This window comes from Sinohyriopsis cumingii, chromosome 15 (assembly GCF_028554795.1).
Source record: "Sinohyriopsis cumingii isolate HCF-2022 chromosome 15, ASM2855479v2, whole genome shotgun sequence".
NCBI lineage: Eukaryota > Metazoa > Mollusca > Bivalvia > Unionida > Unionidae > Sinohyriopsis > Sinohyriopsis cumingii.
Genome location: NC_142975.1, coordinates 143,582,620 through 143,609,772, shown reverse-complemented (window position 1 = coordinate 143,609,772; position 27,153 = coordinate 143,582,620). Strand labels below are relative to the sequence as shown.

Here is a 27,153-nt window from a genome sequence, read left to right as displayed (position 1 = left end):
TCTCGTGGTATATCATTGATACAGCGTACCTACTATACATATATTATACTCATTCTTGAGCTTCGATTATGCAAATTCGATAGTCATTCACGTGATACTTTTCAATCACGTGATCTCTGTAACTCACATAATCGAGCTGTTCATTTTACACAAACGAATTCTCCACTTCACTAAATCGAAACTCCCACTTAGTGTAATCAAAGTACTTGGCAAGAAAACGTGACTCTAAGGAGTAAACATTTCGCGTTTTCGAAGCTGGGATACTCTAACTCGATTAAAGTTAATCATATTAATAAGAAAGATGAATTTAATCTCTCTCTCTCTCTCTCGTGTGTTCGAGGCTGCAGCGAATAACATTTCAAAAGCGCAGTCAGGAGATAAATCATGTGATTAAAAAAAATAACTCTGATTGGCTTTCTCTAAATCGCAAATTCAAGCTTTGGAAATGAACATTCGTGTCTGGAATACTGATCGTGTGATTGAAATGACGTATCAAATACCGGCATTCGAACCTTCAGAACTCGAAATGTTTCACTGTATGTCTCTGATGGCTTTCAATGCATTTCAGTTACGCAGAGTGGGAGTTTTTATTCCGCTAAGCCGATTGGTCGATTATGTGAGTTCGGTGTCATGTGATTGAACGAATGTTCTGACCTCTTTCGAGTTCGCATATCGGATCCTAGAGATCGCGAGGCGTTTCAGGTCTTTGGGCCATTGGGTTTTCCATATACATGCCATGAGTGTAATTATGCATACAAACTTGTTTTGGTGTTTTGCAATACCAATCATATGTTACGTGTCTATGCTTTTACAAAAAGTAACAGGAAAAAATGTGAAGACAACAAGCTTTATAAAATTTAACAAATAATATATTTCCCTAGAATAAAAGTGAAAAGAATGAGAAAAAGAACTTAAAGATTTACGAATCAAATCCAAAAATAATCCAAGAATTAAAAAATAGAGGTCATAGTAATAAAATGTCCTAAATGAAACTGAGTTTGAATCCCGATGAAAGCCAAATTGGAAGACGATGACGTCTTATGTAACCTGCGAAGTGCTGCAGTGTCAACAGTCTCTTGCTGGATCACAGAAAATATTATTCCAGGTTTTGAATTCTGGACAGGTCCAACTAAATTAATTGCCTGATAAACCTGGCTATATCTCTCAACATAGTGGTACTCCTTTAATTTATTTACACCACAGGAGTACTGTCATTATAATTTAACTCATTCATTTTCTTCTTAACTTTGTAAGGGCCGTAATACCTAATCTGAAGAAAATTTTGAAGAATGATCAAGAGAGACAGAACTGTATTACCAGACTCAAAAGTTGTCTCCATTGTTGTTCTGTCGAACCATAATTTCATTTTTGACTTGAATTGCTGAATGCTAAATTCAAGCATAATTAGCTGGAAAATTCCAGTCATAAAATTTGACCCTTGATCAGATTGGACAGATTTGGGAAGGCCAAATTGAGAAAAAAAAAACTTTATCAAAGCTTTTACTATGGTTTTAGATTTAATATTCCTCAAAAGAATTGCCTCTGGGAACCTTGTTGACGCACACATTATGGTCAATAAGTATTGGTTATCTGACTTGGTATTAGATAAGGGACCAACACAGTCTACCATTATTCTGCTGAATGGTTCGTCAGATGAAGGAATATGTTGCAGACGAGCCTTAGGTATCTTCCGATTGGATTTTTCTACCATTTAACAAGTTTGACAAGCTCTGCAGTATTTACAAACATCACTTTTGATTTTTTGCCAATAGAAGTGATTCAAGATCTTGTGATAAGTCTTATTAATCCCTAGATGACCAGCCAAAAGACTTTTATGAGCCATACTAAGTATTTCCTGTCTGTACGATTTATGAACTACAATTTGAGCGTTCACTGACCACTCGTCGTCAGCAGGTACCTCGGGAGGTCTCCATTTTCTCATAAGAATCTAGTTTTTGATGAAATAACAGACATGTACTTCAGTTCCTTCAGTTTCAATAATGACTTTTGAAACAAACAGGAGATCTCTTGATATTTTTCCAGTTCGACGACAAGTGATTGTCGTTTGTCACCCTGATTAGAATAAAGAGAATGGGTAGTTAAAAGAGGATCACTGTGATCAATACCTTTTGATTGATCCAAACAAGGAGTAAAGTGACCTCATCAAAAGCCTGACCAATACATGTGTCAGCTAAAGGAATACTTTCATGATCAACATCATTCTCAAGAGCTTTCTTTGCCATATCTCTAGTAACTGCACAAGCTGGTTATAAATCAGGGATTATTTTTCAATTGAATCGACTTTCTGATCCAAGCAAGGCTTGTCAGTTACAAGTGGAATAACTATAACCTTATATCCAGCAAAGTCATTGGCTAGTAAAAAAAAATGATTGCCCTCAAATGGGTAAAACAGAGACTGTCCCGACTGTCACGGGTCCTGAGACTAAGTCTGACGACAAATTTACACAACGGAAAGGAACATTATCAAGGCCGCACTCCACTCCCTGAATAAGAATACTCTCATTAGAAGAAGATTTCTCAGAAAAATGCAAAATACCTGATAATAAAAGACTCTGAGAAGCTCCTATGTCCCTTACAATTTTAATAGGGATGGGATAGGCCAAATCACCCAAGAGTGATATAGAACCCTTCAACATGAATGGTTCATAATCCTCCATAATACAATCAAACTGGAGTTTATTACACCCAACAAATGTATTGCTTTCAGTACATGACCGTGACCTTGACCTCTTTGAAATAAGAAAATTTTGAATAGGTCTGTCTTGATTCTGATGTTTTTATTCAATTTGTAGCAATCAGAAATAACGTGTCCTTCCTTCTTGCAATAGGTACACGTAGGAAGAGACAATGATTTTTGACCAAGCTTATCAGAAGCTTCCTTTCTAAAAGTTGTGCAAGATTGAATTTTAGAAGGGCTTGTATTAGGCTGAACTACTTTTCTACCATACGATTGCTGAGTCGAAGACTTGCCTACAAAGGAAATTTTATGAGCAGTATGAGCAGCATTTTCCAAGGTTTCGACCTTATGCTCATCAAAATAAGTCTTAATGTCAGTATGGACACAGTTCTTGAACTCTTCAAGTAATACAAGTTGTCTGAGATTTTCGTAATCTTGATCAACTTTCTTGGCAAAGCACCCTCAATCAAATATCTGCACTTTTCTTTCAAATTCGACATGAGTTCGTCCAGATTCCTTTTTATAGTTCCTGAATTTTTGCCGATAAGCCTCAGGTACTAACTCATAACCCTTTAAGAAGCATTCTATAACCAGATCATAGTCAGCACTTTGCTGTAGTGACAGTGAATTGTAAATATCACTAGCTTTACCAGTAAATACACATTGTAATAACAGAGTCCAATTCTCCCTTGGCCATTTTAAATTTTCAGCAATTTTTTTCAAACTGAGGAATATATTGGTCTACTTCGTTTTCTCTAAAGAGGCACTATCATAATATTCTTAGTAACATCAAAACTTGAATTTGTATGTGAAGTGGAAACGTGCATTTCACTTTCCAGCTCTATTTCTTTTAATCTAAATTGATATTCCCTCCCTTACTTCTCTCTTTGCATTTGCATCCGTCTCTCTCTCCTCTCATATTTCTCCGATTGTAACTGCATTTGCATCTGTTTCTCCTCTTTCTGTAACTGCATTTGTTCTTTCTGTAACTGCTTTTATATCTGGTTCTCCTCTTTCTCCAGTAACATTTGTTCTTTCTCTTTCTCCAATTGCATCTGCATTTGTTTTTCTTCTTTATCTTTCTGAAGTTCCAGCTTTCTTAACTCTAATTCCATTTTGTATTTTAATTTTAATTCCTTTACTTTTACGTCAGAGTCTGATACAGACTTACTGATCGAAACCAAAACACTTTTATCCAAAACATTCTTTTCTACCAAGTACTGGACCGAATATTTGTTATTTCTTGCTTCGTTAAAGATGCTTTTGCCTCAGAAAGATCCTATTTTCTGGCAATTTAAAAACTTACAAACAAATAAAAAATTAATATAATAACACAAATTAAATAATATATTTGTTTTGAGGTAGACACTCAAGACCATCGAAATATAAGCGAGAAAAAAAATCCCTTGTAGATCTTTTGATTATTTGCACGTTATGCTGGCATTTCGACTGTAATTTCATTGGTTTCTTTCCCATTCAACAGTATTGAGATGCGATGTATGTACTTCTGTCGATCGATACAGTTTTTATTGTGTATCAAGTTAGCACGTAAAACTGAAACATGGAACTCAGTTCTATCATATATAGCCAGGGGAAAATTTCTGAATCGGCACTGTATGGTGCCGTAGTCTAACATATTTAATCCGGAAACGTTGCTTGTTGTACCTTGACTCGGGTCACAGTTTTTTTTTTATTGTTTTTTTTTTTATAGTCTCTACATTTATTTCTCAGTCTCGAACAGTCCAGTGTCCAAATCACAATAAATCATATCTTATTATCAAATACTTCAAAAACGATTTCGCGGTGAAGTTCTTGTCATAGCTTATCCGACATTTCTTTGAGAGGCTGGAATGTAAATACAGCACCGTTCAATGGGTCACTGATTTCACTTCAGGATCAGCATCAGTTACCTCATTATTCACTGTGCACTGTCGCTGAAATACACACAGACAACCTTACCATAATGACAGATTCTAAAGCATAAACAATTACCTTGAAGGGAATATCAAGAATATCTGAACCTAATTCTTGTATCATCACTAAACGGAAAGGCAAAAAAAAAGCTCTAAAATAGACTGGGACTATATTCGTGGGTAATGAAACGGAATTAATAATTGTGACCTGACTCCTGTTAAGCCAAACTATTTATGGCCAATTTTAGGCAAACTTTTATGTCTGCATGCCATGCCTATATCAACTTCACACAGAAAGCCATTTTAAATTTTATAGCAAAGAATGTTGCACATGGGAGACCTAAATTTTCTATATCTTCCTAAACGTTAGAAATTGTTAAATGCAGTAAAAATTTAATTCTTAATTATAATACAAGATAAGTTCTATTTAAAAGAGCACAGCATCCACACCATAATGCTAGATTCTAAAAATAAAAAATTCCCTTTAAATGAACACTAAAGAATGCCTAAATCTAATTCTTGTATGATCACCAAAATGAGAGAGGGGAAAAGAAATGGTCTAAATATAGTCGGGGACTACATTCGTGGGTACTGAAACGGAAGTAATAATTGTGACCCATTTTCTGTCCTGATAAGGACGAGCGCCTCACTTTCAAAAGTGGATCTGTGTACATCTCATTGGGGTCGCAAAGAGTGCACAAGGTAAAAAGAAACTGACTTGTATCACAGCTGCTGTATAAATTAAAATATATGTATGGACGTTAAAGAGTATTCACCTTCTTCTAAAAATGTCGAGCATTTGCATGCAAAAAGCTGTACAAATATATAATTATAACTCTGGAAAATTAATTTTGTAACTACAACTTCAGTGTACCAGTCCACTAACGATGAACCTCATGTTTTGTGTGCGACGGCATATGTGAACAAGCGCGCGTGCTCTGTCTAGTTTCTGGACATGTTTGAAGCAAGCCGGGAAAAGAATGGAGACAGATGAATGACAACTATAAGTTAGGTGTATGTGGTATCGATAAACATATGAATTTTACAACAATAAAAGCAAACAAACAAACAAAAAACAAAACAAGTCAAACCTGCGTACTGGATATGGCATCTTTATTGTCTATTTAACAGGATCTACACGAGGCAGGTCTATAGTCGCCTATTTTAAATAGATTTCAATGTTCTTTGTCCTGGATCTATCTGTAAAACTCTATGAAAATGTAAATGCTTAAATATTCATTAATATTTAGCATATTCATTCATTTTAATTATTGATCTGATAGAAAATGAATCCACAAATTTAACAAGAAAAACAACGAAACATATTTCAGAGATATAAAAAGGTAATACAATCTAAATAAATACCACCCCAAAACTGTCTATACTTTAAATCAGCTGCCTTTGTTTATGGGACTTGTAAGACTTTTATGACTTACACAGCTTTTAATTGTTGTTTTGATTGTCCTTTTTTGGTGTGGTGGCTTGAATCAACAATTCGAGGATTACAAAGTCATAAAGGATTAAGGTTCAGTAGTAAAGCATATTACCTTTAGTATACTTCTAGATTACAATTAAATTTTTATCTCTATTTAAAATACATGTTATTTTAAGTCTCGAGTTCCTGTATTTATTTATACATGGCCCTGAAACATCAGCATGACTGACTTGCTTCGTGGATGATATGCCGGCATACTTTAATCAATATCTCACGCAAGGAAGCTGTCGAGTATAGATTTTAGTTTGCTTTTGTTGATTTTAACTGCACTTTAAACACATTTTGGGCTGCATCATGCCAAGGAAATATGAGATAAACGCATTTACCAAACACGCTCTGGCATCCGACCCGGACCTTCGGTAATTATTTAAAGAATTCTTAATGCTATGTAAATTTACTAATAATTTTTTGTTTTGTTTTCATTCAGTGATATAAATAATATTCGACTTACACATACAGTTTATCTTCGCTTATAAGTCGAGTCAAACTACAAGCAACAAAGGTCATGATCTCCCGTAGCATAATGCGCCTGCAGATCAGGGTGTAAGTTTTTGTTATACTGATTACTCCTACCAAACTGCACAGATTTACACCTGCTCGTCACGGTCGATTACAGCACTGTTTATGTAATTTTTTATTTAAACACATGATACATTGCGAATTTCTGATGAGGAATATGTCATGTTGTAACAGTAACTAAGAATCTACACATTATTTATGTCGATGTAGTCATGGCGCTGCTCATAGTAAACAACAATGGATACTTTGTAAGTTCGTCAAGTACTTTTTATGGTCGTATTTGCGATTGACTTATTTTCATGTATCGTTTAAGGACACATTTCCTGCAAAAATAATTGCTAGAGATCGAAGAAGGCCAGCAGTCCACTTAGATTTGATCATTCATTGGATGCAACTCCGTATTTAATCAAATAGTTACTGGTTCCTTGGAACTGGTTCAAATAGACATATCGGAACCCAGTAATCAAGCATGCCGAAAGTGTGCATGCGCAAAACAACAGTCGTGGAAGTTAACAGCGCGTCAAGAAAAAGACGTATATAGTTTGGGGAGTAAATAGCCACTAGCCAATTCGTACGAACAGTCAAAATGTTTGGTGAGAAGGACTTTATATCAAGCGAAATTGTATTAGATTTGCCCGCTTTACGAATACAAAAGAAGAAACAAGAAATAGATCCAGGTACATAGATCTAAATACTAGGAGTAGGAACTGGGTGGGTCTACTTCATGCGATGGTATACGCAATCTCTCTCTCTCTCTCTCTCTCTCTCTCTCTCTCTCAGCAGGGTTCAGTTCATATATGAGCTACAATAGGAACCGAAGGACCTTTAGATATTAAGGAAGACCCTTATTCCCGCGGAATTTTCATCCCGCATCTCCTACTCTTTCATGCACTATTTTGGAAATATCACTTTCAAGGAGAAATGACTTTAGTTATTCCTTTGGGTCTGTATAAAATAACCATTAGTTTTATCATGACATGGTGAGCAGAGATGGGTTGTTGGTTTAGAATTTCATTTGCGGAAGGACTCACTCTTTTGTCCCACAGCCATTAGACACCAGAACAATGGTGACCTAAATATTTCAGGTCTTGAATGCGGGTATCTGTTCCTAGCTCGTCACCTACGCTAATGCAGAACCATTTACCCATCTGTGTATATGTCTATTTGTGTAACAGTTCGGTTATTTCAGACTGATCATTTATGATGGTCAGATGCAGGGGAGGAGAATCCTTTTTATTCGAGTAGGATGGATTTTTTTTGTAGTGTAACTTTTATATCCCCACCCAAGTCGTTCAGTATCTTCTTTTAAAATCCATGCTTCGTGCGTTTGTACCTAATGAAGGAAAATATCCTGGACTTGGATGTAAATTGGAAACATAACTGGCTAATAATTTTTTTTTGTAAAATATTTTTTAAAATTATTTTTCTTTCTTTTGTGTAATTAATGTATTGCTCTTTTAGAAGTCAGTATTGTCTGCTCTGGCAAATTTAATTCTGCCTTTTTTAATAACTGCTAAAGTTAGTGTACTTCGGACTAGTTCAGGTTCATATCTTGAGTAGATGGGCTCAGTCATTTCGATTAGCTGGCTGCTTTCAATAGCGCTTTGCTTCCCTAATACCACATATAAAGAAATTTCAGTCACAGTACCCAAAAAGTACATCATTGCTGTAGAGGTGAACCCAAATGACGCCACGAACCACATTCGGAAGATCATCATCTCTTATAATGGGAATTGACTAACTTCGTGTCTCAAAAGTTGTATTTAAGCTATTCTTACCAAATTACTGAAACGAACATCCGGCAGTGTGCAAGATATAATATCATGATAGGTGTTAAAAGTAATATCGATGTTTCAGTAGTCAGTGAAACAAACGCTCATTTAATTTGTAATGTTATTCTTGGAAATTTATAATGACAAAATTGAAGAAATAATTCGGTTTCTGTAGCCTCAAACTATTACTGTTGGTGATGACAGGACATATAGTAACTGAGACGTCAGTATAGTTGTAACATTGTAACAACCACGAGCTCGAGGGTAGTTGAAAATGGCCGTATTTGACAGTTTCTCTAACATACACTGGATTAGGTCATAAACGTTCCGATTGTTACTTATCACTGCATTTAAGGGAACGAGGTCGTTTGTGTGAATGGCATTACGGAGCAGCACAGACCGCGTTAATTACCTTAATTACCTTTTCTAACGAACCTATCTGAAAATGAAATCATGATGTAATGGTAAAATTATGGATTGAGACACAAAGTTCCTTTAATCCTTGATACACACCATTTCCACGTATTTTTCAGAGATAGTTATTCCACGTATTTGTCAAAGATAGGTGTAAATACATAAATAATGTAATAATCTCATAATCTGTGTGTGTGTGTGTGTGTGTGTGTGTGTGTGTGTGCTTATTCTTTAGTCATTATTCTCACCATTCTCTCACCCTATGTCAGATATTTTTCTTCATGCGTGTGGCTTTTCAGGTACGAGCTATTTGCTCATAGCGAAAGGACGAATTGTAAATTTAAATTCTATACTTAAATGATATATATACAGTCCATTTCAAAGTATTATCTGTTCCTTTCCGTAAGCATCATTACATATTGTTTAACGTACTGGACTCGCCACCGTGTGTTCCTAAACATGGCACTTTAATTGCCTCGACACTAAATACCAATAGTCTTCGTGTTGTTCTGCCGTAAAGCAAAGCCAGTCTTTTCCATCCCGATGTAAGCAGATGTAGATGGTAAATACATACAACCAGTACAATTAGAGTAAATAGTATGACTGGTCATTGTATTTTCTTGAGAGAGAGAGAGAGCATAAACTTGAGCTAGGACCTAGGTCATAGATATGAAGATAGTATCTGTAATATTGACCATGGATCGCATGTAACAAGTTCCCATATTCTCACCGATTAGTATATCAAGTGCTATTGACGATCTAGGTGGAGTTTTTTTTTATATTTCCGCTCATGGCATTCTCTCGGTCACTTTTCGTCTTGGATTCTTCGCACGACAGTTACACGGTTTCAGAGTACCTCTTGATTTAGAGGAATGTTGTTAATGTTAGGTACAAAAAGTTCTCGATTTTTGTAAAGCCAAAAGATAAGGTATACATTTATGTCAGATATTATATATGTTAATTTACCGATGTATAAGTGCTCTCTGTCTGTCTGTCTGTCCTTCTGATAATTTTATGAAGGTGTACATTGCCATAAATATCTGCGTATTAATTTCCGGTCTTAAATTACTTAACGCTTGATCATTAGAATACTCGGACAGTTCATTATGTTAAGAAATTAGAAATAGTACATTTTTTTAAAACTAATTCATGTTACCATAAAGTCTCGTGGGTACTGTACATTATTACGTCTGCTCCTAAAATTGGCTAGTTTCTCGTTTTTGAGAAAATCCTTCCTAACACCGCACCCCCCATCATCAAGAAATAATAGTAGTGAAAGGGGTCACCCTACGTACAATGGGAATTAGCATTACAGGGACCCCTGGGTCACTCTACGTACAATGGAAATTTAACATGGCGAAAAATCGTGGGTCACTCTACGTACAAGGGGAATTTAACATGGCGAAAAATCGTGGGTCACTCTACGTACAAGGGGAATTTAACATGGGGAATAGAGTTTGGGCTTGTTTAGGGACAAGGGGAATTGAACATGGGATTTTTTTTTTTTTTTTAAAAAATTTTAAAAAAAGGGGTAGGCAATGGAAAGGCTATCTCTTTTCGAGAAATATGGGGGCCCTGAAAAGGGCCTTTGGGTTTTCTTCTGCTTCTAATTTCTTCTTTTCCTCCACCAACTTCTTATTTTATCTCCAACACTCTTTCTCTTCTTTTTTTCTCCTTCTCTTCTTTCTTCTCTTCCTCCTCTTCTTCTTTCTTCCTCTTCTCATTTTCTTCTTCTTTTTCAATTTTTTCGTTCCATTTTCTTATTCTTATCTTTTCCTCTTCATCCTCCTTCTCCTCCTTTATTTCCTTCATCACACCACTAATCTTGTCCTTTGCTTTTCTTAAGTTGTTAATTTCCATCTTTACACGATGGGGACTATAGGAATAATGGTCTTCAACCAGTCTTATTAGCATCTGTTCCATTATTCCTAAGTTGTCTAAAACGTCTTGCAAGGTTTGTATTTTGTCCATTTGGTTTGACGCCATCTTCTTTTTATTCTTTGCAGAATGGTTTGAACGACGAACACTGTGGGTTCTTATAGTGAAAGCGCGAACGTGAAGGAAAACATCCCCCTAAAAAACATAAAATGGATCTTACCTAGATCATGACCCAACAACGCGCGTACGTGAAGGAAAACATCCCCCTACTTTTTTCATATAATAAAACCCTAACTATACTCTTCACATACGCTAAGAAACCCATAATCTACTATTCACACAAACATACCTCAGCTCTTACAAACACAAACACACAAACACACTAACACATACACTTCCACTATTAATAAAGAGTTAGTGTTTATTTTTCACACTACTCTACCTACACACATTGGCAAATGGATCGTTATTTCTTTTCTAGAGTATTGGGTAGCCCTGAAAAGGGCTGTTTTTTGAACTCCTGATGCACCTATCTAATGGTTGCACCTTCCTGGCCTGGCGCCGCACACGCATCTTCTTCCCCAGTCTTCTTTCACCTTTCTTTTGGGGAGCGCAGAGGGAGGATGATTCGCTTCAACACCCCAATCCTCTGTTTCGGGAATATTGAACGACATCCTCTCTTCTCTTTTCTTTTCCTCTTCTTCCCTCTCTCTTCGCTCCTCCTCTTCTTTCTTCATTCTTGCTTCTTCTATGATAGCCTCCGCTGATAGTTCGTTTACTATGCGCCTGGCATATTCCAGGTGCATCTGGAGTTCTAACAGTTTCACTATTCTGCTATTCATTCTTCTGGCTGTGTTGATCAATCAACAAGGGTAGCTAGACTGCCCAGCGAGTTTCAATTTATAGTGAAAGCGCGGACGTGATGGAAAACATCCCCTAATAACATAAAATTGATCTTACCTAGATCATGAACAAAAAAAAACAACGCGCGGACCTAAAAGAAACACTCGCTCACTTTTTTATGCTACCCATCACTATTGTAAAATTTTTATAAATCACTTCAATAGACTATCCACATACGCAAAGCAATCCAATCTAACCCAAAATATATACCTCTAACAGCCAAAAAAAACAAACATCATTTTAATCTACTATCCACACCAACCTATTTTATCACTTACAAACACAATCACACAAACACACAAACTCATACCCTCACATTTTTTAAGAAAGAGTTAGTGTTTATTTTCACACTACTCTACCTACACACATTGGCAAATCGATCGTTATTTCTTTTCTAGAGTATTGGGTAGCCCTGAAAAGGGCTGTTTTTTTGTTTTGCTATGGCATTCTTTTTTTAGTTTCTAAGAATGCGATGTCCTCTGAGGATAGACTTTCTGGCGATAGGTCTGCTTCTTCGGAAAGAGAAGAAGAATTCTTTGGTGTCGATACGACAATCGACAAAGCCTCTGTCAGCTTCAGGTTGCTGCTGCTGCTGCTGCTGTTGCTGTTGTTGCTGCTGTTGCTGCTGTCTCTGAAGTCTGTACTTCTCTGTCCATTCTTCTTTCTCCCTGTTCATTTCTTCTCTGAAGAGCTCTTCTATCAGGTCTTCAGTGATTTTTAACATTCTCACATTCTCTATTTCTTCTGGTTTCGGTATCAGACTGTGTCTGACCCTATGCAGATTCACGTAGGCTTCGTTGAGCTTAGCTAGTTTGGAGCACATCTTCTTAGGAGGATGAGTCGACAATGGATGGCTAGACTGGGAACAACCCGGTTCTTAAAGTTAAAGCGCGGACGTGAAGGAAAACATCCCCACACGGTTTTTTCGAGCCGCAACGTTCATGAGAGGGATAGTAAGAAATGAAAGAGCATCAATCCAACATTCTTATAGCTAAACAAACCACAAAAGCATTTTTTCAAAACACAACATTTTTTTTATTCAAAAATCACTTAACACTAAACAACAACTCTAACATTTTTAACAATAATCCATAACTATAACATGAAACAATTTTTTCTCATTTTACAACCTACTTTGAACAGGGCTGACAACGTTGTGAATGAAATTGTGATTTCCACTGTTGGAAATCATTAGGCCATTGATGGACACTACGTTTCCTAGCTTGAGACAAAAGATAAGCATAATGGTCACAAAACCATCGATCTACTTTCACATCGTTTCTTGAAGAAGAACGAGGATCAAAATGAGTCACTAAATGTTCTAAGGAATAGCCCAGGCTGCGATGATGCAGAAAATACACACAGTACTGTCCACACACCAAGGAATCTGTGCCTTGTAATTTCACGTTATTGAATCGGGTGGTTTGAGCATTTCTTCTCATAAAGTCAATGATATCGTCTTTCAAAGGGAGCAATCCGTACGAATCGAAATATTCCACACATCCTTCTTGAGGAAAGTAAACGGCTACCCAGTGGGTTCCTGGGAGATGACTGTCGTCCGTGTTGATCACGTAAGCTTGATGGTCTTTAGGTTTGCGATGAGGGAGTTCATCTTTAGCACAGACGACAGGATTCCAAGAAGACGTATACGAACTGTGGTTCAAAAGGTAATAAAGTTCCCAGGTATCCATTGTTTTGTGTTTTCTTCTTCACAGGTAATAATAAGTCGTCAATTCGATCCTGACTTTTTGCTTGAAAATGTCTGACGAATAAACGGTTATTCGTTCTGTTTCCTCACTCTGATTCAGGAGAGCTTCGATACGATGGATCTCTTGAGTGGTTAATGGTGGACAAGAATGTTCACGCAAGTCTTTATACCACTGGTGCAACACGTCTTTGTTCGAGATGAGACTCCAAGCTTCGTCCAGATACTCGTCCAATTTTTCTTCTTGACTCAACATCAGGCATTTATCGTGTTGAATTTGACTGGGATGATCGTTTTGACATCCATAGCAATTTTTCTTGATCAATTCCGTCATTTTGTCGACCAAGTGTTTGGCAAAACAGGAGACTAAATGGGCTTCTTGTTCTGGCCATCTCGATTTCATCATGATCACTTCTTCTTTTTCCACGGTCTCCTTACATTCCATCTCCAAAGTTTCTCCACTAGGTAAAGAGGGATAACAGTCTTCCATGGCTTCTAGTAATCTAGGATGACTTCTCTTAAACTGTTGATTTCTATCGTATTATCAAATTCGGCATACAGGATGACGTTCACTGTGTTCCCTGCTTCCAGTGCACTCGCAAACTGAATTTCCACACGAATCTGGCCAGATTTTATAGGGTGGAAATGTCCCTCGTCGCTGCCTTGGTCTGGAGTGAAATCGAAAGCCCACAAAGCATAGCCTCCGTCATATTCGTCGTACTCAATGCCGTGACTGGTGTTGGTTCCTAACTGGCCGGTGGCTTCGTACAGGGACAAGTACGATCTCAAGTAATTCTTCTGGGCAAAGTTAGGCTCGAAAGGTCGGGTACACAAGGTCTTGCCATCGCGACTGACTTCGATCTTGGACACATTGTAATGCTTAAACTCAAAAGGATTTTCGTTGTGGACTCCGTTGAAGGCTGTATTCTTCACTAAACCAACAATCAAACGCTTGGGTAACTGTCCTTGGAACAGATGATCTTGGATAATGGATCGCTGTCCAGCAGGAATGGTGAAGGTTTTCACTTCTACGCGTCGTATGGGATACTTGGCGGTTGTTCTGCTTAACGTTTGACTGATATCGTTTCCCACTTTAGGTAACACTTCTACGCGACGCACGTAGAGCTTGGCTTCTTGGATAACAGTTTTGTATTCATTGGTATGGGCCATCAAATGGAAAGTGGCACTGTTACGATTCAGTCTCAGACGGATATCCACTCCGTTCAGCAAATACTTTTCTTGTAACCACATGTCCAAATGCAAACGATCCATCAGTTCTAAACTTCGCCCTTCCTTAATTTTAGTTCTACGTGTGTTAAACCCCACATTGTGAGGATTGCCATCTTCTGTCAGGGCTGTGTCGTTAAACGTGGTTATACCGGTCGTGTCAGGTTTCCATACCACGCAAGCATCCAGATGAGTGTTCTTGGCTTCTTTTCCGTACGTCAAGAGATTTTCCAGGTAGGCGCGATACGGGTAAGTATCCATGCTGCTACTGACCAGTTTGTTATTCAAGTACAAGTCCACTTCGCTGAACAAGGAATGCATGAAATTGTTGACGGGCGCTACCCTATCATTGGCTCCAGGATTGGTGTTGTCAGTTTTGATCACTTTGACTTTCAAATACAGGTAACTGCTATTCAGATCGATGTAATCTTCGGGTTGTCCTTTGATTTCGAACTCGATGGGAGCTGATTCCGTCAATGAGGAGACGGGATGAAATTCCACCCACTGGGATTCTTGCATCGTCATCATGGTGGGGGGCATGGCAAACAGATCCAGTTCCGTCTTGGAACAAGTGCAAGACTCTCGGTGCATCATTTTGTTTTGTGTTTCAATAATCGAAAACGTCTAAGTCTCGAACGGTTCTTCTTTTCTTGGCCTTTCTCGCTTGAAGTCTGGTGAAAGGGTGTTTTCTTCTGCGTCGTCTCTTTCTGCCTTGTCCTTGCTGAATGCCTGACTCGGTAGCGTGCAGGGCATTTATAGGTGTCTCTCGTCGGCCCAAAATGTCTTTACCCGTTTGCAGCAAGACATTTTTGCCTGCCCTCATGAAGGCTTCTTTAGGGTTTTGTTTGTCGATGATGACATTTTGGAGAAATTCTTTGCCTTGTGTTAGTGCCGCATCTTTCAAGGCGTGCAATCCGCGTGTCACCATCGGTTTCAACACCGGGGCCACCGAACGAAAGGCCGATTTTAACATGTCTCCTAAACCGTGTCCTCGCTGTCGAGCCACCCCTTGGTACACTGGATACATGACTTACTTACGAGTCGTGAGAGAACCGTTTTCGAAAATGGAGTTTCACCGTGACTTTTCCTTTGGTGAATGGAATATTTTGTCCCAAATCTCCTTTTATAGTAATGTTGACCGTGTCCAAATACGACTTGCTGACGGGTAAATAGTGAGGATGGACAAATTCGCGGTGGACGTGGTAAGTGTTTCCACCTTCCTCGTCAGCGTTTGTGGCAGAATCCACTTTGAAAGGAATGACACGCAGTAACGGCACGGAGGTGTGTCCCACCACGTTGTACTCCACCACATCGGAGTACACAAAGATCAAATTCAGTCCTTGGTTCAGTTCTACCGGGGTACGAAAATACCTGGCAAAAGAATCGTTGTCGTAAATGCCTGATGATTCGCTTTTTTGTTCTACTTCCTTCCTCATCTCCATGTCACCACCCAACATGTCAAACAATTCACTACAAAATACAATGGTTACGATTTTAGGCCGTTCAAATTTCATCAAGAAGCGACGAGCTACTTTGTGGTACTCCATGGTGACACTTTTGTTCTTGACATTCTTAAAAGCTTCCCCAAACACGCCATTAAACCTGGAGGCTATGGCGCTGACCAAATGATGACCACTGAAATAATAGCCTGGGTGAATGAACAAGTTGTAGGTGGTCGTTTTAGTTGTGTCATTATAGGTTTTATTGCTATATGTGCCAATCTTATCCAACTCCTCTTGCAATTGTTTGTCATGAACTTCCACCTTAAAAGTATTTTGCTGGGCAATGACATTCTGGACTTGGGTCGGGTGAATCATTTCTACTAAAGCCACTTCCCAATGGGCTTCGTGATCTAAGGGGATGGCTTGAGGTAATTTGGCTGTGTAACAGCACAACGTGTTATTGGGAAACACCTCCATGGAACTGTCACTGGGTAAGGTTAAGTAAAATTGGTTTTGGTGACTCATAATTCCAGAGTTCTGTGGCTGTCCGAGGGGATATTACTGGATGTCAGAGGCGTGTCTCCGCCCAAAATGGGGTTCTGGTTGTTGGAGTGGTGACTGGCACTGGCACTGGACACAACGTTCCCGTTCGAGGAGAATTTCAGGGAGGGATTGGGAAGCAGGTAACCGATGCAACTGCTCAATAAAATGGTCCACAATTGTTTGTCTCCTTGTTGCAAACTCAAATTGGCGATGGCTGCCCCGATGACACAATACACCACGAAGATTTGGCAGAAAAAGACGATTTGCGTTTTAGGCACACGTTCTCCACACCACACCCACAAGGGTTGTTTTTGTAAATCTTGCACAGAAGAACTAGGGGAAGAAGGAGTGGTCGACGTAGCTGCGTCTGCTGCTGTGTGAAAGGGCATGATGGTCACTTCTTCTTTTTATAGTCGATGACTTGCGAAGCGTCGATCCAAGAATCGAAACTGGGTGGATATCCTTTCCAACGTACTTTGACTTCTTTGACACGTCGTTTGCCCACTTTAGGGGTTCTGCGTTCGAGAATGCTTTCGATGTCGTACACGTCGTCTTCTTTTTTGGTGACACGTTGTAACTCGGGCAAATAAAACGTTCCTTTGAGTACTTCTCCGTTCATGTCTTCCAATTTATAGACGGCAGGATGACGGCCATGCACTCGTCCAGTGACGCGAAACAATTCGGTCGTCCAGTTAGGTAAGTAACCTTTGTCGAAAGTGCGTTTGGTTTTGCCAATGCGCACCCAATCTCCTACGGTCAACTCTCCACTTTTCTTGGGGACAGCCCTCGTCGGGGACGTACCGAACAGACGCTCAAACACCAGCACTTCGTTGTCGGGAGTCACGTCTTGCGGGGCACGTCCGATGCTTCGATGGTAAGATTGGTTGTACGCTTGCACCAGGTGCGGTAAGATGTCGATGTACTTCAGAGTGTGGTGATGCGTAAAATATTTCCACATGCGTTCTTTCAAAGTGCGTTGAAAACGTTCCACGATGCTGGCTTTGGTTTCGGGATTCTCGGTGGTAAAAAAATGAATGTCACGTTTCTTTAATTCTTTTTGGAAAGCTTGGTTCAGAAATTCGGTGCCTTTGTCCGTTTGCCATCGAAGAGGGCGACGACCGCTTTGTTTCAACACCCGTTGCAGGGCTCGCACTAACTCGCTGCTCGATTTGGAAGTCAAGGGCACGACCCAGGCAAATTTGGAAAAGACGTCGATGACACAAAACAAATATTTGTAACCACGATTGTAGCTGGCCAAATGAGAGACATCGGCTAAATCGGCTTGCCATTGATGATCGATGCCTTCCACTCGGGTGCGACTTCTGGCAAACTTGCGTCGAATGGGTTTGTGTAAAGTGTAGGTAGCTTGTTCTTGTAACCATCGTTGCACTTGAGGTAAACGGAGACTTTTCAGTCGCGTTTTGGCAGCACGATACAATTTTTGAACTCCTGCGTAACCTGCAGGATGTGAGGGATCGTAGTAAATGCTGGCTAAGACTTTTTCCATTTTTTTTATTTTGTGTTGGTGTGTTAATAAGTCACCCACTCTTGGGTGATGCTACTTTGGGTGGGTCGAAAGGGTGGTTTGGAAACGGATTTACGTGTCCAATGGGCTACGGGAGTAGAAGTCGAAGGTAGTGGTGGTGGTGGAGGTGGAGGTGGCAATGGAATGGCTTTGGTTTTCTTTTCTTTTTTCGCTTCTGGTTTCCCTTCTTTCTTTTTCCCTTCTGTCGAAGGAGGCGTGGACATCATCTTTTTAACCCAAGCTTTCATTTCTTCTCGTTGGGGTGTGGGGGACGGGGTCAACAAGGATGCTGCAATCTTACTCGAAATGGGAGCTGCTGACGGTGTTTGAAACACTTCGCGCGTCTCTTCTTCCTCAGGTCTTTGTGGGGTAGCATCTCTGGTGACGGTTGGGGATGACAGTAGTGGTGGTGGTGGTGGTGGTGGTAATGATGATGATGGTGCAGGACTTTTCATCAAGGTCTTAAAATCTTTCAGAGTGGGTAAAGCTGTTTCGTCTAAAGCTTTCTGGTGAAAGAGTTGCAGTCGTTGCAAGAGTTGACCGTACTTTTGCGATTTTTCTGTTTCGGACAAATCTTGGCGATCCATCAAGGATTGCAATTCGTGTTGTAACTGGGACATCTCGCTCAAATTGGGATTGGGAGGTAAATGCGGGGTGCGTTGTTCTTGCCACCGATGGTATTCCATCCATCGTTTGTAAGGCACTAAAGCTAGTTTTCGTCCTTCCATGGGGTTGTCAGGGGTGAATTCTGAGATCTTGGGACTTCCGAAGGCCTTTTTATCTTGCTCCCACCAGTCCTCCCGACATGGTTCCCAAGACTCCTTTCAGTATGGGGCCTAACAAGAGAGGTAAAATGCCTCCACGTTGGACCAACATCTTCTTTTTCTGACGAATGGGAACTTTCTTTTGAACCATTTTCCGAAGAACGTGACGATGTTTGCCTAAGCATTGTTTCTGGTGTTTGGACAAAGGGATCGTGCCTTTCAAAACGTTCAAACAACATTCGCACACGGTATCGATGACCTCTTTGGAGGCCGTTTGAATGAGTTTTTTTCGTAGGGGTGGAGAAGCTTTGGACAGGACAGATAACATGTCCCCATGTTTGGCTAAACGTGGTGGTAGTCCTTTTCTTTTCTTTCCTTGGGGTTTTCTGGAGGGTGACATTTTTGCTTGTGGGTTCCGGGACATTCACCAAACAGACACTAACGTCGATGACTTAACACACACCCTTTTATCTTTTTTTCTGGGACTATCGCTTTGTCATAAAGGTGACAATGTTTTTCCCAAAATCGCCAAGGAATCCTCCCCTTTGTTGACGCCTCTTTTTCTTGGAACGACTGTGTCTTTTCTTAGGGTAACGTCGATGCTTGGCTAAGCGCTTTGTCGGATGACGCGTCTGCCTTTGTCTCTTTCTTTTGTGGCTTCTTGGAGGTGACATCTTTTACAAGTTCACTGATACCCCCGACTTGGTCACAGGTCTTTTTATACTGGAACGCGTCACCACTGATTGTCTTTACGTTTTATCAGTTTGAGGACAGGCATGACACGTCGTGCAGGGGTACGTAACGGACTAAATCGAGCCAGTTCTTGCTTGGACAAATCCAGTAAACTTTGTAACATGCCCGATCTTTCATGGACTTTAATTTTGGGAGAAGGTACTTTGTGAGCAGCAGCCACTGCCGCTAAATTGGAAGGTCCTGCCACTGGGGAAGTTCTTTTGGGGGTCATCAACGGAGATGTTCTTGGTGTGATCAACGTCTCCAAGTACTCTTCAGTTCCTGGTGACATCAACGGAGAAGTGGACAAACGTGAGGCTGCCGGAGACGCAGTCACTGCCGTGGCAGGTCGTGGTTTGCGAGTGTAAGGTTGCGTCCTGGCCGAAGTGCCTCTCTTGCGACTAGTTTTCTTCTGTGGACTTTTCTTTTTCTGAGGACTTTTTCTCTGTTTCTTTTTCTGGGGGCTTCTTTTCTTTTTCCGGGGTGGTGGTGTCTGGTAAGAGGAGGGTCCTGCCACTGGAGAAGTTATTCTTCTTGGGGACTTGGTCTTTTTCTTTTTCTTCTTGGGGCTTCGTTGAACTTTTGTCTTGGGGATAACTTTGGGGGCATTAGGATCCCATCTTAAGAGTGAGCGAATGATGACCCCTCCTAGAGTACCGCTTCCTCCAGGTTTCAAAATGATTTGTTTTTTGGTTTGAGTGTCGATGCGGGGATCGGCCAGTTGGACCAAAGCAACTTTGTTTCGATCGAAAAAGCGTTGGGTTTGATGAGGAATCTGAATGATTCCTTGGAGTAATTGACGTGCCGTCACCGTGAACCATCGTAAGACTTCTTTGAGACTAGCTTCTAAGACACTAGCTCGTGTTTGTGGATCTTTTTCTCGACTGATGCCATACAAGGCACGAATCAATTTGACGGGAAGATGCGACTGAAGGGACGTCATGTTCACACTGTGTGAGACAGACGAAAAAGGGTCTGAGGTTTTTATAGATTTTTTCATGGGGAGTGAAATGAAGTCGAGGACGGAGACGTGTACAGGACAGGCCCTCCGTCTTGGCACCAGTGGTGAAACAAGTGGGTACGAAATCGCAAATCCTCGGGAGTCGTAGGTTTCAAATCGACGAGTAAATAGGCGTGTGGCGTTTGAGTGGCATCGTCGTACGCCTGAGTCAGCCAAGGCGTTCCTAACTGTTTGGCTAAGACTTGCACTTGCGATTTATCTCGAGGGCTTTTAAACAAGACCACGTAATGCGCATTGAGACTGATGGTGCGATGGGCTTTACTTTGTTGAAACAAATTTTGGGTGATGTAAACGACACTGGCATTACGGTGATGCCCTTTGCGCGTGAACCACAATTTAATTTCTTCTTCGTCTTCTCCTAACATGTCGTCGAAAATGACCAAATGGGTTAGACGGGAGTCAGAGACGATGCCGTCGTCTTCTTTAGGAATGCCTTCCACAAACACGATGGAATCGCCTTGACTTTCTCGCAAGAGGCTGTACGCCGATTGCCACTCTTTGTAACACCACACGATCCGTTGAGGGGGTCGATCGATCAAATGATGTTTATGTTCGATCAAACGTTTGACGAATTCGGTTTTGCCTGAACCGCTAGGTCCAGCAATGAGCATGTTAAAGGGATGGCGAAGATACAAAGCCTCCCAACTGGCACGATCTAAGTGTTCGTCGATGACTTTGAGAGTAGAGGAAGAGGGAGCAGAGACAGCAGAGGTAGCCATGGTGTGAGAAATGTCACTTGTGACACGAAAAACAAACAAGACAAGAGTTTATATACTTTTTCAGAACACGTTTATTGAATGTTTTTTTTTCAAACATGAATACGAAAGACAAAAATACATAAAAGCCAAAGGCTTAAGTACAAGGATAAAAGGCACATGATAACGATGAACGTGGAATAAACACAAGTGTCTGTACAACAACCACATGTTTTGGGTAATGTTCTAACCAGTTCAACAGGGGGTAAGGTCACACAAGTGTCCTCCCGAAAGGGTCTTTCAGGTCTGTCCACGACAGTCCTGTCTTGGGTGACGGGTTCTTCTGGCACCGTCACTAACACGGGTTGAAAAGTAACTTTTTTCCTTGAACAACTCTCGTGCATACTGGGCCACTTCTTGGGTCCAAGCCTCAAAATCCCATTCTTTCCAGGCACGGACATCTGTCCAATGGGGATGTAAGTCACAGGCTACACACACATCGTCATACACGTCTTGGGTAGCTAAAAGTTGACGAATCTTTTTTTCCTGTTGAGGTCGAGAAGTATCCAGATGAAAACGCAAGGCTTTGAGCAAAAGGAGTTTTTCGTGACCATTTAAGGCCATGGAGGTGGTAAGTACTGATCGTAAAGAGTCCACAAAGAATCGGCTGGTAAACGAAATCCCAGAAAACAAGTCACTAAGACACACACCACTTGTCGTCCCAAATTGAATGGATACAATTCTTGTAATAATCGATGGTAATGATCCACAGTTTGAATATGGTCATTGAGTTCCTTCCACGGAATCTGTTGGATTACATACGACATAAGTCGTGGCATAGCAGCCTGTTTTTATAGTCTCTTTGTTTCGAAAAGAATACACGTACTTTCTAGCCAGTGATCTTCGTTCTCCAGTTGGGAATGTAAATCTTGCATACTGTAACCGAAACGTCAGAGTTCGATTAGAAGTTTCCTCTTCCGCTAAGTAGATTCCACGTAACAAATGTTGGTAATCCTTTACCTTGTCTTCCTCAATGGGTTGCTCTAGGTGAATCTCGAAGTAACCAAAATGATCAACACGTGAATCATCGGGGGCCTGGAAGTATTGAACAAGGTCTGACCACTGAAACAATTTCTGACGAATCAGTTCTCTTATACCATTCAGGTACCAGTGGTTAAAGATCTGGTGACGTAACGGATGCAGTTGTTCTTTACGTTTCACTTGTATTTTCACCAGCTCTCGGTAAATGCGTTCTCTCAACTCCACAGGCAAAGCACGAATGTTCTCTAGCAAAGTATCCATGAATAGGTCATACTAAATCCTCTTTGGTCTGACACAAGAAATGTACTCTTTGCACAAACATGGTTTCACTTCAGTGTCGAATTTAAATCGTTGAGTCACTAATCTACACATTACAATTCGTTCAGAAGTTTCCTCTTTCACTAAGTTGACATTGTGTTCAAGATGTTGGTAATTCGTTAACTCTTCCTCTGGAATTCGATGCAGTACGTTTACAATGATGTAACTACAATCGTCCATACCAAACCAATCCTTTTTAAAACTAGAGGATCGTTGATCAATGTCTGTCCGATGGAACACTTTCAATTGAATCAATCCTTGTATAGCCTTCAGGTACCAGTGGTTCAAACACCGGTGACGTAACGGATGCAATTGTTCTTTACGTTTCACTTGTATTTTGACCAGCTCTCGGTAAATGCGTTCTCTCAACTCCACAGGCAAAGCACGAATGTTCTCTTGTAAAGTATCCATGAACAGATTATTATGGTAAGAAGTTACTTCAATGTCTCGGTCCCACTAAGGGTAAGTAATGACAATTCGGTGACCATCGAGCATGTTCAACGTAGGCCGAATCTTGCGGTTCCCAGTGGTGAAGTGACACACCGCAACTGAAGCACTTGACTTTATCTCCTTCGCCCAAGTAGAAAAATCCGGCTCTGGCTAATTCTTCGGGGGTCGGTCCTCCCAGATACTTTGGCCATTTTCCTTTGAACGATTGAAGACGATTTTCAAAGTCGCAGTATTCCGACAAACGCACAGGGAACGAATATTCGTCTTTCACAGGTTCGTTTCGATGAGGGTTGGGTGACAGGAACAGGAGTTTGCTCAGGGCTGGATGACATCCGTAGGGAGGTAAACGTGAAGGTTGACATTCCCCTTTAAACCCGGTAAAATGTCTAAGAGGACGAGCGGCATCGCTTTCGCATCCCTCAGGTTTGACACGCACAGCATCACTTTCCATGACAGGGGCAGTGAGAACAAAGTTCCCATGATGCTTTACGGCATCGCTCAGGTCACAACGTACAGCATCGGTCCCATCGCAAGGCTCACAATCGCACTCGTCTGCAAACTCCGTTACGCAATTACAATGGTAACCACATGGACAATCGCAGTTTCCTTCCGGACATTTTCCGTCGCAATGCCTGGGTCTTATCCATCCAATATTAGTCACACTAGAGGAAGATACAACTTTTTTACAATCCCCAAACTGAAACGATGTCTTTTTCAAAGTATTCATCTTGTTCGCTCGGTCTTGGTAGTCACAATGAACTATCGATCTTGACCATAGCCCCCTTTTTATACTAGTCGCAATGCAGTCTCCAGCTTGTACATCTTTCCTTTTTTACGTTTTTTATGTCTTGTTTCGGAAGGTACCGTCTCTAAGGTACCGTCAACATTGTACCGTAGTGTGATGGGTGGAAAGGCCATAGAAAGGTAAGGGCAGTGCGGAGACCATCGAGTATGTTCCAGAATAGCTGAATCTTTATAGATACATAGATCCATTCGTAACTTCAGTCCGCAAGCAAAACACTGTACCTCGTATCCCAATCCTGACTCAGGTCCCAAGTAGACAAATCCTGTTCTAGCTAAAACATGCGAAGAAGGTAATCCTTCCCTATCCGTAGGCCATTTCTGAAACGTGTCCAATCGACGGGCACAATCACAATAGTCGGGTAAGAAGACTGGAAAATGGTAGGGTTTGAACTTGGAGTTCTCATCGGGTTTCTCACTCGATTCTTGCTGTGGCGAAGTCATCTTTCTGGTGGGGTAACTATCCTCTTACAACCAATGTTTTATACCAACGTGTCCATACGGTAAGGTGAAATGATTGGGAAGTCGAACTCGCTTCTGGTACACGATTTGATAGACTTTTTCCAAGGGTCGACTGACGATGTGGTGAGTGGGTAAACGTACAATCTTGTTCGGTTGATAGGTGGTCACTTTAAAGTTTCCATCCTCTCCCGATTGCAAGGCTTCTTTCAATACCCCAAAGTTGACCACTCGACTGGTACGATAATTCAGAGTCAGTCCTTTCACTTTGCACGTCGTGTGCACTTCTCCTTGTTTGTCACGGTATTCGTAGCCGTAATTTTTGGGACCACCACTGACAAAACTTAGAATCTTGTCGTCGGGATGCTCGTCTGTCCAGGCTCCTAAACGGTCTCCTTCGATGTTAGGGTGATGTTGAATCGGGTGATGGATGTAAATGCAACTGTCCGTGTCAAAGTACAGGACGCGTTCTTCTAACAGTTCTAAAGCTTCGTACAATTTTAAGCGAGCATGGGCTGTCACGTAAGCCGCAATGATGACATTTCCAAAAGGGTCGTCTTGTACAAAGTCCAGATCTTCTTCGTAATTGACCAAGATCAAATTCTCTCGAACGACGTCCACGTGTTTCATGTATTTGGTTTTGTCGTGAATCATCTGGAAGTAGCGGGAAGGTTCTGTCAAATATTCCGTCTTGGGTAAACACGGTCGTTGTGCCATTTTACCCCACAAGCAATTTAACATCACTTTGGCAAACGATCGCCTGCCTTCGTTTTTCTCTATGTGGTCTAAAGTGATGCCTTCTTGTTCCCGGTATTTCTCTTTGAATTTTATTTGGTCTTCGGGAGTGTGACACCAGGAAGGATAGCCACCGGCTTCTTGCTTCAGTTTCAAAAAGGCATCCACGTAGTCTGCGAAAATGCCTTTCTGAGTAGGGTCACCCTTGCGGTACTGTTGTGTCTTGGGAAAGTGGCAAATTTCGTACACTTCTAACAGTTGGTATCCCATGTCCAGAGCTTTGAACAATTCTACGCTGACCCAGGTTCCCGTCAAGGCCCGTTCTTCCTGGCTGTGCTGACAAGGCTGGTCTTGGTTGCACGTTTCGGCACAAGTACGGCACAAGGGAAACATCGGTTTGCCTTGACAATGGTGAGGTAAGACGGGATGGTATAGGTTCGTGGGAGGCAAAACTTTGCACTTGATCAAGCCTTCGTGTTGTCGAATGTTGACCAGGTCGATGTGTTCCGTCAGCAATTGCGGGTGCCCTACAGGAAAGTGACAAAATTTGCACACGTAGGGATACAGCGAACACACGTCCAAGTATTTGATTTCTTCTCCTTTCTCTTCGTCGGCTTGGTACAGCAAACAGGTGGCATTGGTCCTTCCTCCGTACAAACTATCCCTCGGGTTCAGCGGGTCCATGAACTGGTAACTTTCCACGAGGCGTTTAAACTCGGGATCGGTTCTCATACGGTGATCGTACTCGTGTTCCCACATTTCCACCACTTGGTATCCTTGCTGTTCTAACTTTAGGCGTCGCTGACAAGTGTCCTGGTACAAGTCTTCCATGGTTCGTTGCAAAAACTGATTTTTAGTGCCACGGTCAGGGTAACAGACGGGACATCCGTGAAATAAGCAACCGTTAAACTCGTACACGATCTTGGGGTTTTCTAAGTCCCAGCCATCGACCGAATACGTTCCGATGGTCTTTTCGCCCCCTCCGTTGCGGGCATGTTGAATCCACTTGTCTTCCTTGTCGCACAAGTAATGTAACCAACGTAGGGCTTTGACCGAGTATTGACGTTTAACAAAGTGGGTCGTTTGAGGACTGATGACAGCCACGGTCTTTTCAGGCATGAATCGTTGTCGATACACTAAGGAACACGCTTTGGCAATGGTGCAAGCTTTTTTCAAAGGATCGACCCCTCCGTGTTCCATGAACAGTTCTCGAAATTTTCCACAGCAACGCCGTAAAATGTCCACGTCGGAACGACAATACTTTAGCATTTCTTCCTGAAAGTCGAAAGGGTCCGAGGCGTGAATCTGGTACCAAGCGTAGAAAGTTTCTCGTTGTTCGGTACGCATGTTGTCGGGGTCGTAATAGTGAGCCTCGGGCAAATGGGGTAGAACGGCATGTTGATTGGCTTCCGTATTGAAAAAGTGTGGAAAGTACCCTTTAGCCATTTCTGTCATTCCAAACGTTTTAGGCATTCGACTCAAAGGCATGGCCAAATAGCTCATCGAATCTTTAAACTGTACTTGTCCCACTTGCATGAAAATGATTTTGGCTCCGTTCAAAGTCACTTTAGGACGTTCGGTGCCTTGTTCCGTATAGTATCTGAGAAGAAACTGTCTATCGTATCCGGAGAAATTGTGAGCCATCACCGTGGCATGACGATGACAATCTCCGTAACGTTCGATGTCCTCTTGGCTCCACGTCTTGTCGACGGGGTCTAAGACCCATTGGGCAAAATCGGCTAACGTGTTTGGTCCCCGAAAGATTTTTTCACGCCCTCCGGGAATCTTGCTGCAGTGAGGGCAATGACTGAAGATAGGTTCTTGAATGCACTTTTCGCACGCTTGATGAGCCACGCAGAAATTAGGAATGTGAATGCCAGTCTCTTGCATGCATTCGAAATCGAAAAAGATGAAATTGCCTTTCTTCTTGTGACCGTCCTCTTTCTCTGGTGGGGGTTGGTATTTTTGCACGTAACATTCGTGTTCCAAGTCCACGATGTGGTGACAAATGTGACATTTTTTTTTCCTGAACATACGTGTGCCTTGGTATTATTGGTACGTATGACTTGTCCACACGCGGGGCACAATCTCAGCAGTTGACAA

The 27,153-nt window shown here is 41.2% G+C and overlaps 1 protein-coding gene across 2 annotated transcripts in view; it reads left to right on the top strand.

Annotated features, from left to right (window-relative positions):
- Positions 1-27,153, top strand: part of LOC149782966 (uncharacterized) — a 101,044-nt gene that overhangs the window by 47,513 nt on the left and 26,378 nt on the right. Inside the window, exon 1 of one of the 2 annotated variants that reach the window (XM_089934522.1) lies at positions 7,181-7,302. The exons of the other annotated variant lie outside the window; for it this stretch is intronic. Coding sequence (XP_089790648.1) covers positions 7,212-7,302 — 91 coding nt within the window. The 5' untranslated portion in view covers positions 7,181-7,211. Of the gene's footprint in view, positions 1-7,180; positions 7,303-27,153 lie in introns of those variants that run through there. 2 annotated transcript variants of the gene reach the window in all.